Raw genomic sequence first — 13,812 nt, 5'->3', positions numbered from 1 at the left:
TCAAAACTTCAAGAAAACTACTTTAGAATTAACTCCAAAGTGTTTTTATTTAATTACAAGGATAAATAAGCTGTAAATCCTAGTACAATTTTATATTTTTTATTCAATTTGAATAGATATTATTAAAAACTTTAATACAAATGTATTAACTTAATTGAATAATGTGTTTTTAATCAAACTAATTATTTTACTAAAATAAAATAGAAGTACTGTTTATTTCTTTTTTTTCAAAGTATTAAGATGAAACCTTAGTTAATGTTTTTTGTTGGGAGATGGACTGTATTTACTTTAAGAAAGCGTTTTTTTGGTGTACATAGTCACTTTTATCTCAAAAACTTTTATGTAGTTGTTAAAAATTTTTAGCTATATATATGTTAAAATATATAACATCGATTCTCTCATTAGGCTTTATATGTGTACATGGAGTCTTAGAAGAGTATTTTGACAAGTGTACTTGTAAACCAGGGTATTCTGGACCTCAATGTGAAACAGGTAAAATATTTGTTAATATTTGTGTGTTTTTAAGATAGTTTTTGTCATCCAAATTTTTGTATGCAGTATTTTAAAATCTTATATTGTTTTTAAAAGAAATATTCTCTCTTTAATGATACAAATATTTCATTCACGCTTTTAAATTTAGATCAAGTGTAATCCTAAAATATATATTGTTTAGATGTCTATACTAAAATGAAGCTATGCTGTTGTAAGGAGTTATAATCAAATTAACTTGAGATTTTTAGTGTTAAAATAAAAGCCAATTAATACTTTTACATAGTGTATGTTTACACTAAAAAAAGGTAAACATTTTATTGTTAGTTTTTATATATGTTTATAAAGTATAAAATTTTCTTACTTTTATATTAAATTAATTTACTTCTGTTTTAAATCCTTAATAGGATATATTTCTTGACTTTAAAATTTTTATAAATTTCAAAGAATTCAAACATAAAGTATTAAATATTTTACATTTCAGTTTTATTAATTTATGTTTTAAATTTACAGAACTATACAGTATTGCAAGTGGTTTTACATATGCAAAGAAAAAAACAACATCTGAAAAACCCAATACTAAAAACATATTTGACCAAGCAATTGAAAATTACTCAGGAGAAAGTAGCTCAGCACATCACAGTGGCTTTACTTATAGTGATGAGTCAAGTTTCAAAGAGTCATATGATAAAAACTCAGGGTTTTCAGGTGAATTGGCAAATGACTTTCAAATACAAAATACTTTTGATGAAAAGTCTAAGACCACAGTACATCCATCTTCACAGCTTGATGAATCTAAGATTTTTTTTGATGAATCTGGTTTAAGCAGTTCAGGATCAGGTATAAAATTTAAAAAATCAGTAGACTCATTTGAATCAAAAGTATCATCTGGGGAAGTTTTTACTAAAACTAAAAATAATTTCGATCTTGAAAGTACTGATTCTGAAGAAACATCTGGGAGCAACTTAAAAAAACAAATCAACAGAAAAAATATAAATGGAAACAGTTTAATTATCAAAAAATCCTCCATAGGAGGCGACAAAAGTCTAAAGCATTACATAAAACAAAGCAAAGGTAAATGTGAAAACGGTGAAGCTTCCTTTAGTAGAAGGTGTGTTTGCGATGTTGGGTATTCTGGAGAATCATGTGAAATACGTTAGTTAGTTTTACAAAAACAGAACATTTTATATGCATATCACCACCTGAATTATCAAACCATAAGTTTCCAGTTGATTGAGACCATGATTTTTTTCATTAAAGACTCAATATTGTTGTCTTTAATATACTAAAAATACTTTATGTTTTTAATAAAATGTTTAGAAATATTGTTGCACTACCTACATAGTCAAGCAATATGCTCATGGTTTTTATTCAATGGAGCCTTGTAGTCTGATAACTCAGATCATGTTGTAAAAGTTTATGATTTACTGTTTTTTTTTTTAACAATTTTTTAATTGGTAATTAAAAAATACTTATACACTAAAAGTTTGTTATAATTCAATGTATTAAATTGAGAGCATAACTTGTTAAAAAACTGTAGGACTTAAATAAATATAAGTTTTTTTAAGTTCTTTTTTACTTACACATTGTGTTTTAAAATGTGTTTTAAACTATTCTAATTTTTTTTAACATATATTAGACAACTTGATTTGAAAGTTTTTAAATATATAAATGTATATGTATCACAGATGTTTTTGTGTTAAAACTTTATTCCGACTAACGGCGTTTCACTTCTCTTAAATAAATTTAAGAATAGATCTACGGAGTCTCAAAAAAGCTCTAAGAATTTTGAGAAAAGCTTTTTTGAGACTCTGTAGATCTGTTCTTAAATTTATTTGAGAGCAGTGAAACGCCGTTAGCCGGAATAAAGTTTTAATACAAAAACATCTGTGGTATATATTCTGATAAGCTAAGCTTATCAGGATCTCTAGGATTTAACGCCTTTTAACATTACATCTTATAAATATATGTGTACCATTATCAAAAATACTTTTTTAGCAAAATTAAAACCAACTAAATATTAAAAGAAAAGAAAATCGAAGCGGCAAACACGAGTATTTTATAGCATTTTATAACATTTTTTCCCAACAGCTTAAAAAATTTTTCTAATAGCTTAAAACATTTTCCCAAAATAACCTTTTTAAACTTTCCTAAAAAGCATAGAATAACATTTACAGCGTATTTCAAATTCAACTAATCGTACAATTAACTGTACCATTACTACGTCATAATTACTATAAAAAATTCTAAAATCGAAATTTCTGTTCACTATTATAATAAACTACAACTCACTGAAGATCACATGAAATTTTACATTTCAATGTGTGAAACAGCTGTATGAATTATAGTTTTTATATAATTAAATAAATAAATATTAAGCTCCAATTTGATTTGTCGAGCACTATCGATCAGAACTTTGTATAAAACCTTTAATATGTGTATATATATATGTATACTAAAGTTTCTCCAGCTAGACAGTCAAAAGTACTCATGTGAAAAACGAATTAGTATTATAATTAACTAAACAAATTACCTGATGTAATTACTAGTTACTAAATAATTAAATACAAAAATATGAATATAATTTTTTTTGTAAAAGTAAACTTTGTATTTTTGTGATTATGCATTATGTGACAAATTAACAAATATTATTTATAAATACACTTTATTAAATATTTTAAAAAAATCTTGTGAGATATAAGAAATAAAAATATATTTAGTGGTAACTCTGAATCAACTTGGTTTTATTTATTTGACGTACAAGAGTAAATTTTTAACTTAAAAAATGAGTTTAGTTTTTAATTTGAAATAGATATTGTGCAGTGCACCTTTCTTAAATTTAAATGTATAAAAAAAAATCTAATGATATTTTAGGTTCCTTAAGTATTATTATTCTTGTTATTATACTAGAGTTAAATCAGATATATGTAGCAACTTTCAGAATTTTTATTAAATAATGTATTTAATTTGTTTGTTTTATCGTATAAGCTACTTGGATATGTTGTAGTTATATTTTTTAACTACTACCTTATAAACAAGAATAACTTATAAACAATTTTATTATAAAATCATAATTGTTTAGTTAGTTTAATGTTACATTTCTTAAATTTTGAATGCAACCCAAAATTAACTCTTGTTTACTATGTATACAAAAAATTAAATAACTTAAAATTATTTTTGGTAAAAATGGACTGATTATTTACTATTTGTTTACTAGTTGAAAAACTGTATTTAAATGTAAATTGTACTTTTTAATAAAACTTAGCAATTATTTTTAATACTAGATTTCTAGTCAGCAGTTATACTTAAATTGTTTTTTAGTAATTACTTACAAAATTTTATCTATAATCTTTTAAACTGTAATATATTAATTGGTAACTTGTAAAAATTTTTTGTGCAAAGCTATTTTAGACTAATTTACAAAATTATTGAAAAGTGTACAACAGTCTTTTTTACCTCCTAGTTTTTTAAAAGCTTATTTACAGTAAGATTAAAAGTAACTTAAGAATCAAAAAAGTTTTATGTTTATTTTTTTTCTTTTATCTCAAGTAACAAAAAATATAGTCAATCAAAGTATTATAATCGTGTTTTTGTGTGTTAAGTAAATATTACTCCTAGCCTTAGTTTATTTTCTATTTTTAATATTGTTTTTAAAACCAAAATACTTATTAAGATTAAAAATTCATTAGTACTTAATTATAGTTTACTAAAAATTACGTATTTTTAATAATATCATAACTTGTGTTCTTAATTTTTGTTTTTGTAACAAAAATATCTGCTTTTCTAGTCAAAGTTTACTACTAATTATACTAACTTATAGGTGTGAAATACAAATACACTTGAAGTAAATACTGTTAGCTGTTTTTTTTTTCACTAACACAACATGATAGCATTTTACTTTAGTTGTTTAAAATATCATTAAGTATTTGTTAAAAAACTATACAACTATTAGAACGACAACAAATACTCGTTTGAAGATATTTTTATTAGCTCTTCTTTTAATTATTCATACTCCACAGCAGTGCAAGTTTTATCAAGCACTACTTTCTATAAAGCTCCGACTGTTTTTTTGAAATTCAAGTTTTTCTTTCATCTCACTTTTATACTTTTACAGCACTATTTGAAGAGAGCAGCCTTTTTAGCGGAGAAAACTCAGAGTTTTCTGGTTAGTTTTATTATTCAACTTGAACTTAAGTATACCCTACTTATGTTTTTTTTTTAAATCGTAGTTAGTTTAAAATATTTTTATAGTCTAATTACTAAACTATTTAACTATTTATTACACAAGTAGTCTAGTGTAATTTTAATGTCGTTTAACATTTTTTAAGCAGTACTGTTAAATTTAAGTGAGTACATCTACTTTTAGTTTATTTGCTTATTTTCTTTAAAAGTAGTTAATAGTTGTTATATAATTCAAAGATCAGTATTTACACTTTTATAAATTTTTTTTTTCCTTTTAGGTGTTGCTAAGATAAATAAGACTTGTTACTTTTTTTTTTTCCTAACAAAAATACAGTAATTATCTAAAATGTAACTGATTCTACTCAAGTAATGCAATGTTAGGCAGAATATTTCCTTAATAGTTTTAATTTTTAAAGAATTATGTTTAACATAAAGCTTAAAGTTCAGTATAAAGAATTTTAACTCAATTTTTTGGACAAAATTTCAAGATATTCCTTCAAGTTTTATCAACTTACGATATTCAAAAAATGTATTCAAAGAAAAATGTTTTTTTTTTAACTGTAAGAGTTATAAATGTTTTTTTTTTTTTGATTAAAAATAAATGTTATTACAACATACTATTATTTTATCCATTTACGTAGTATTAATTTTAATTTATTTTTTAAGTTCAATGTAGTTATATTAAACTAATTTTGTTTTATGAAGTCAGCTAAATTATTTTCTTTAAAAAAATCATCTATATGTATATTTTGAAATAATTTAATTTTTAGTTTATACTTATTTTAAGTTTGTTTATATTTTTATTTGTAATTAATTTTATTTTATAGAGTTTTTTTTTCAATTCTAACATCCTACTGAATATGTTTTTATTAAAAACTAAATTAGTCTGATTTTTAACCTCACATTCAAAAATTATTATCTTATTAATGTTAGCTTTCTTTATGAACTAAAAGATTTAACAAATAATTGAGTTTACTTACATAGACTTCAGTTATTATTTTTTAAGTTCCAGTTTTATTAATAGATTGAAACAAATATAAATTTATGAGCTGATTTCAACAACATATATTCTTTATTAACATTTTTTTTTATTAAAATTTTTGTAAATAAATTTTTCTAGTTTCTTATACTAAATTAACTGCTTTCAACTTTTAGTTCATAGAAAGAAGGGTATTTAGAACGCTAAATTTTGTACATTAGAAAACTATATGTAATATAACATTGTCACCTTTTAATTTTATTCAAAGTTGTTATTTCTACTTTACTGCTTTTTTTTTTGATGGTTTAATTAGCAGTTTTTATAACCATACTCATTTATAGCTTTTAGTGTAATGAATCTTCAGAAACTGTTGTTTTTTATTCTAGCAAACGACGTAGTAGAATCAGGTGTGCACAACTCATTCGTAGATTTTGACATTATCAAAAATGAGAAGAAGGTCAAATGGGTTAAGCTGACTAAAAAAGTCAATCCTTACATAGAACTTGTTCGAAAAGGTATGATTTTTGTTTAAATGGTTTTTGCTGTGCTTGACTTTTGATTTCTTTTCCAGAAAATGTAATACACAACTTCGTTAAAGTTTCAAGGGGCCTGAAAGGAACTGGATCAAACTTGAAGTTTTCTCCCGATGGAAAGCATTACAAGTTATTAGCATAGTTCAATTGTACGAGTTTTAAAAATCTAAAGCTTATAAATTATATTACATAATTAAACAAAATTTTTTTTCAGAGTTTAGTAATGCAATTTTTCATAAATATTTATATAACATCATGTTATTAGCCATTTAAATTATTATTTAAAAGACATATTTATGAAATGAAGTTGTTTAGTTGTTATTAAAATAATAGTTAAAACACTATTGGACGATAAAATTTATTCTAAGTAACCATTGTATTTTTTTAACTACTAATAGTTTTAGTTTTAAAAGCTGTTTGAAGTAGTTTTGTAGATAAAATATTTAGTAGACAATACATCTCTGAATAAGTTTATTTTCCTCTGTCATAACCGTTTAAAAATCTTTTTTAAGAATTTAAACGATGAATCAAAAAAATCTAGTTCTACAGTAACTTATTCTTTGAAAAGTAATAAAACATTTGAAAAAATGTATAACTATATTGTAAAAATAAGTAAAAAGTTTAATAAGATTTGATTTTATATAAAATATTGTTTCAATATTTTTTATATTGAGTTTGTTTATTTGTATGACCTTTAACTTATTTTTTATCTAATTCATTTTTGGTTATTATTTGTTACCTAAGGCTATATTTATATGTATTATATGTATAAATCAGCATTTTAAAACAAAACAAGTTTATGATGTTAAATAAGCCGAATATAACATACATATTTTTTAAGAAAATATAAGTAGTTTTGTTTACATAATTCTTATTTTGTTAGAGTATATATGTATATTGAAAGATGCTTTTTAAATATAAAACCACTTACAGATTTTTGTTTCATCCAAAAAAAGATGTACGATCTCGTCTTGAGTTGTCTAGTTGTTTTGTATTAGAGGAAGAATATAAAAAACTCGGTAAAAGTATCAAAAGATTAAATAGTCATTGTTAGTTTTAAATTTTTTTATTTAAAATGAATACTTTTTTGTTTGTAGACTTCTGCACAATAGTTAAAGTGATATTTTTTGATGTCTTCATACATACCTTTTCCTAATTGTTAAGCTACGCTTTTTTTATTTAAAGCTTTAATGTAAATATGCTTCAAAAACCCAGTAGGGTGCACGACTAATCAAATTCGGACAGTTTAACTCGGACAGCTCAAATTCTTAATTTTTTTAAGGGCCACTACTCAAAAGTACTATATCTGAAAAAAATAAAAAATGCGTATAAAGGTCTAATTATTACCTACAAACACTTTTTTTCTTCAAATTTTTAAAAATATTTTTGGAGTTATTGCTATAATAAGTTTTTAACAGTGTAACTTTTAATAATTGTCAAAAATATTTTTTGATAATTTTTTTTATAAACATTTCTATTTTAATAAATATTTCTTTCTCCAAAACAAAGAGTGTTTGTAGGTATTAGTTTGACCTACGTACGTTTTTTTTTTTTCTCAATGTATATTACTTTATAAGTTGTGGCCCTTTAAAACAGTTTTAAATAACTTGTTATGTCATATAACCTTTTCCAGTACTAGCTACCTATTGTATGTATAGTGGATTTTTATTATTACTGTATGATTTAAATCAAAGAATTATTTTACATAGATTGTGGCTGAAATTATTTTTCATCTCATATGTTATTGGTTAAAACCTAAAAATATTAAATTCAACATTGTAGTGCATACTTTTAAATTTGATCACCCTTAGCAATTAGTATACTTTTTTTTTTATGCAAAGTTTTTTTTAAGTTTAAAACTTTATGCATGTAAACCAGATAATATAACCTTACACAGGGTCGCCACGAAAACTGGAATCCTTGAAAATTCACAAAGTTGACAATTTAGGCTAAAAACCTGGAATTTAAAAAGATTTGAAAAAAAAAATTGAACAACCTGGAATTTTGAACAAAATCACTAAAAAACCTTGAATTTTAAAATAATTTTTAATTGTTAACTAGCAAATTTTTGATTTTACAGGAAAAATTTATCATAAAAATAAAAATTTCCTGTCATCATCAAATTTTTTTAAGTTAAAAACACATTTAAAATAGCTTAACAGTCTTTTCATTGCTATTATACTAATTAACACTGTTTTTTTTGCCTTAAACTTAACTTTAAACTAAAAGTAGACCTAAAAACGTTCACTGTCAAAATCATGGAAAAAAAACCTCAAAAATCAGTGGCAACCCTACTCGTATAATGTCTTAGTTTTCATAATAATTAATTTATGCTATCTAATATAAATGCACGCTGACATTAGGATAAAATTCAAGCGTTTTAATTCTTAAAAGCTAAAATTTTGGTATATTTTCATTTACAAATCATAAATTGAAAATCTTTAAATTATTTATAGTATGATAGGCAAAGCGTGCAGTTATGTAATAATTTTTTGTTAAATATAGGTTTGATTTACTTTGTTATGTTCTTTGCTTGTTATATTGTTTTTAGACGCTTATAATCTTACCTAATACTGTATTTAATTTTCTATTCAAACAGCTCATATTTCTTTTAAACGTTTAGATTTTTTTTCTAACATTAATTATAAAAAATAGCTTTTTGTAATAAGTATTTATCGTTTATGTGGTCCCCATCAGATAGTTTGTAAATCAAATGTAATTTAATGTAATATTTTTTATTTTATAAAGTTAAAGATTTAACAAATTTATGTGTTATACTGAAAAATATCAAGGTAAGATAGTAGAATAAAATAACTTGCTTGAAAAAAAAGTCTTTCTAAATTTACAGTTTCCAAATTTGTATGGAATTAGATTTTTTTATTCCTTATTTAGTTATAACTTTTAAAAGTTCTGTTAACATTATTATTACAGATAGCTCTTATAGATCGTCCACAAGTATATTCGAACCAAACTCAATTTATAAGTTTTAATTGTCATTTTTTGACAACTTTTTGACTATACCTAAAACCTTAAACATAAACCAGAACCAGCACCTTAAATACTTAAAAACAGCTCTCCTAAAACCAAAACAGACCCATCGATGCTGCAGCACTTGTGCCCGGTTGTCAACAAACCCGTACAAGCGGTCCACACTTACCAGTACAACCTGCACGTGGGCAGCAGGGACTGGCCGCTGACCGGGTCGTACATAATGGCGCAGTGGCACGGCACTTCCGACGGCAAGATAATGCGGGACGACAACGGGTGTGTGGCGAGGGTGACGGATGAGGACCTGGTTTCATTGTGCCAAGATGGCTTCTGTGACAAAGGTGCGTGAGGTTTTGAAAGTTGCTGTTTATAGCAAGCGGTTTGGTTTTTTCTTGAAAGTAGCTGTTTTTCAGTTGACTAAAGATTAAGTTTTCTAAGAAATTTTACGAAGTTTATACGGTTATTATTTCATGTTGTTTACTTAAACTACATTTTTTAAGCAGTGATGTATAGAATAAAATTTTAAGTTTTAATGCGACAATTATCCAAATCAAAATCTGAAGCGACTCATAATTTTTAACAACAGAAGGTATAATTTTAGCAGACTTCATTTCTAATTGCAGCTACAAAAATATTTTATTTCTTAGTTTGTTTTTTATATTTAGTTTCTGTATTTTTTAAATGTAGTCACTCAATAATAAGTTTTAGTAAAATAAGATATAATTAAGATTTGTTTTTAATATTTTTTCATACTACTGGCATACTAAGTATTAAATTTGCGCCAAGGGCACTTGAGTTATTCAAAAAACTTTGCATTTAAGTTTCTCGCTGCGACTTACAGGATTCGTGATGGACGAAAACAAAGAGCCAATAGGAATAAGGTACGAGCAAGGGGGTTACCCTCCGCTGTCCTTCCACTTCAAGGACGGCTGGTTTTTCGTCATCGCCAGGTCGGACTCCCGCGAGTTCATCCCCAAGGGCGGCTGCCACCCGCCTCAAGATTGGCAGGGCACAAGCTACAGGTGCCACGACTATCCCCTACAGCAAGTTTGTCAACGTCTGTTTTCTTGTAAAAATAATAATTTTGACACGTTTTGTTTAACATAATTTTTTTATTGCAGTACCACGAGCTGCTTAAGCTGCCGATGAAGAACTTCCCGTTTGATCATTGGAACAAGTTTGTTTGGAAGATCAAGTGGAGCGAGTATACGAACGATCTTGAAGACCTTGGCACCGATTATGGTTCAATTAATTGTTTACGTTAAATTACACATGTATGACTAATAAAAACCAACTGCATGTATGTTTTTTCAAAACGTGAAATATTTTTTTTAAGTCTTTATTAATATTTTTCTATGCAAACAAGTTACTGTATGACAAGTTTTTTTAACAGTTTGAACAACCACACTTTTTTTTTCTCTTCAAGCTATCATTTTTAGTAAACAGTAAAAGTATAGCTGATAATTTTTATATACACTTTAGTAAGGAAAAATTTTTTTTTTTGAAAGTTTATAAGTTTATTTGCCTTAATTACTTTTATAGTTTAAATTTCTAATTGTTACTAACTTACAAGGTTTTTAGTTTATAATACTTTTTATTATCAGCTAAATCTTAACATAATTTTCCATATAACTGCTAATCAGTTAAATAACTTAATTTTTTTTTGACTATTGTTCCAATATGCGTTTACACTTTAAACATCATCACAAAACATAAAGATGGTGGGAAGTTAGTGAGTGATGCATGGGTGAGATTGTGGGTGAACGAAAAATTGGTCGTCAACTTCACCGGACCATGCGGTAGAAATGACAATGGTAGAGTGCCTTACTTCAAAATGGGTCCGTTTATTTATGCTGTATTAAGCTAATACTTTTTAAGCAGAACAAATCACTATCGTCAAACAAAATATGTTTTTAACATTTTATCGATATATGTAATAAAAATTACTAACAGGTTATACCCGAGATATATTTTTACACAGAAAATATTTTTTATATAGTAATATAATTTCGAATGTCGAATAATTTGACCTATATGTCAACAAATCACTAGTGTTTTTTAAACTTATTTTTTGTAGGTGTTTACAACCCTTCAGGAAGAGATGACAATATTGAGTTTGAAACTTCAGATTATTATTATAAATATGAAATACCTAAAGACAATTCAGCAGAGCATAAGATAATCAAAAGTTTACAAAAAGTTGAAACAAAAAGTGAAAGAATAACAATTACGAATAGTTAGTTTTTGTCATGAAGTTAATTTTGAATTATACTTTATGATAAAGTATCAATATTTCATAACTAGCATTATCTTTTTGCTAGCGCTCAAATATATTGAATAATATTTATTTAAGCACTGACGAGGTCTTTGATCGAAACTTAGTTTGTAAAATAAATTCTTGAAAGAATAAATTCATTATCTTTTTGTCTTAACTTTTTTTTATTGAGTTACTTTTATGACCTTAATTATAACTTTTGTATATATGAAATACTTTGCTCTTATTTTGTTGTTAACTAATTGTTAGCGGAAAACTTCAAAGTTGCAACACTTCAAGTTCAAAAATATATTTTAAAGTCTGCATTCAGATAAAAGCTTTATTTCTAAAAACAGAAAATACATTTTGTAGAGACATTTTAGAATGTAGTATTAAGGGCTAACTTTTCATATAAATTTATAAATTGATTTTTGCAGAACTGACATATGGTAGGAAGTTCGAAGACACATCAGCAAACACGACTCACGCCAGTTGCACATTGAAAGCTGTCACCAGCGATCTCGCCATGATAACAAGTGTCAAGTACCGAAAGTTCGGCGCCAATTTGGATTCGGATGTTAAAAAAATAATAAAATCAATGGCAAAAGTTATCATGGTCAGTTTAATATGTTTTGTTAAAGGGTATTGTCAACCCATTTTCAATTATTATTCTTTACTATTTGCTGCTATTATTTTAAACGCTAAACATATTTAAAACATTTTTAAGCAGTTGATTCTTTATTGTATTTAACTTTTCATACAAAACTACTTTTGATTTAATTTACTGAATTATCACTGCAAAATAAGCTTTATACGAATAATTTTTTTAATCACGACAAATTTTTAGGATCAGGAAAGACGAATCGCTGCTTTAGAAAATAAAAAAAGTCTAAATGATGACTTATATGATTATGATGAGTGAAACACCAAAACTTAGCTGCTTTTTTACTATAAAATTTTGACGTTTTAGTCAATCTTAAGGTTTTATACTCAATTCTTAAGTTGAGCTTTCCTAACTTTGAGTATAAAATTTTCTGTTTAATGTATAGCATAGTAGCTAGTTTTTTAAATTCAACCAACTAGTTTAAAACTGATAGAACATTAATAATAAATATCTAAAACTGTTTATGGGGAAAAAATTATCTTTTATATACAATTATTAAGTAAGTTTTTATTTCTTCTTTTTTTTTTTACGATTTTTGACAACTTTAACTTGTTTTTTTTACTGCTAGTTTTATGAACATTAGAATAATCATATTTACAATAACATCATACAAAGATATATTTATCATATTGATTAACAATTTTTAGAGTAAAAACTTATATTCAAAAAACTAAACAAAAGAGTATTTAATGATGCTGAAGATAGTTAGACAGCTTATTTTAGAACAATTTCAGAACACTGTAAACAATTATTTTAGACAGTGTTTACAATACTATATTTAAATAAACTTTAAATCGTTCTCAGTTTATTTTTTTTTTTAGAATTAGGCATTCAAACTAAATTAAAAAACTGTTTCCATAACGGTATTTGTAAATTAAAAGTTGTTCAAGTTGATACCAACTTTTTTTTAAATTTTAAATGATACATTCTAGAACTTGTTTACATAATGTTATTGTACTTTATCTATTTAAACTTAAATTAAAAAATAGGTGTTTAAACATTTTATAGCAGGACTCAAACGCATATTTATCATAGATTTTTTTTTTTTTTTAATTTACTAAAAACATAAATGATATTTATATTTAATAAAGATCAGGGTGGCCTAAACTCTTTCATAATATTGCTTACTTTGCAGAAATTTAAAAATAAGTATCGTCCATTTAATTATAAATTACTGATTTAATTTTTAGCCTTTCTGCTATTTTTACCCCTGATAGCTAAAGTTGCTTCCAAGGGTCTGATATTACTAAGCTTGGACAATCAAAATATATACTAATCTAATTTAGACCATGCGTGGTTTTTATATAGGCTGTTTGACTTAAGCCTAGTTAGCTTTGGCTAGTAGAAAGAAGTTGTAATAGATAATAAAAATTTAGTTTGTAAGTTTAAGTCTAAAATGTTTATAAGAAATCAACGAAAGACAATAAATTACTTCATTTAACAAAGTTAAATAAAATTACGTTTACTTTTATAAAAAACATTTTTTTCTTAACTCATCAAAATATCATTAGTTTAAGACGATTTTATAGTTATATTAATCTAATAAAATTAAAGTATTAATTATTATCGTTTTACTATAACTGTTATGATCTTCTACTTAGATTAAAGTTGAAACATTATTAAAGTTGTTAAATTAGACTTGTCTATTTTTTACTACTTTTTTTTGGTGTTAGTTGTCACGCTAATAATATTAATTTTTATAATCTTTTTTATAATGCTTAGA

The 13,812-nt window shown here is 25.1% G+C and overlaps 1 protein-coding gene across 1 annotated transcript; it reads left to right on the top strand.

The window, feature by feature from the left end:
* The first annotated feature begins 368 nt into the window (after positions 1-368).
* On the top strand, positions 369-12,648 carry LOC145833499 (uncharacterized). Its single transcript, XM_082940674.1, has 13 exons — positions 369-492; positions 1,003-1,644; positions 4,604-4,654; positions 6,037-6,165; positions 6,222-6,312; positions 7,117-7,232; positions 9,276-9,512; positions 10,013-10,218; positions 10,293-10,413; positions 10,890-11,009; positions 11,249-11,407; positions 11,863-12,041; positions 12,273-12,648. The coding sequence occupies exons 1-13, from the start codon at positions 372-374 to the stop codon at positions 12,345-12,347; spliced, it is 2,247 nt and encodes a 748-aa protein (XP_082796800.1). The 5' UTR covers positions 369-371; the 3' UTR covers positions 12,348-12,648.
* Positions 12,649-13,812: the final 1,164 nt, after the last annotated feature.

This window comes from Thalia democratica, chromosome 1, assembly GCF_965202585.1.
Source record: "Thalia democratica chromosome 1, ktThaDemo2.hap1.1, whole genome shotgun sequence".
NCBI lineage: Eukaryota > Metazoa > Chordata > Thaliacea > Salpida > Salpidae > Thalia > Thalia democratica.
The sequence above is the reverse complement of the archived record's forward strand: the minus strand, read 5'-3'. Positions and strand labels throughout refer to the sequence as shown.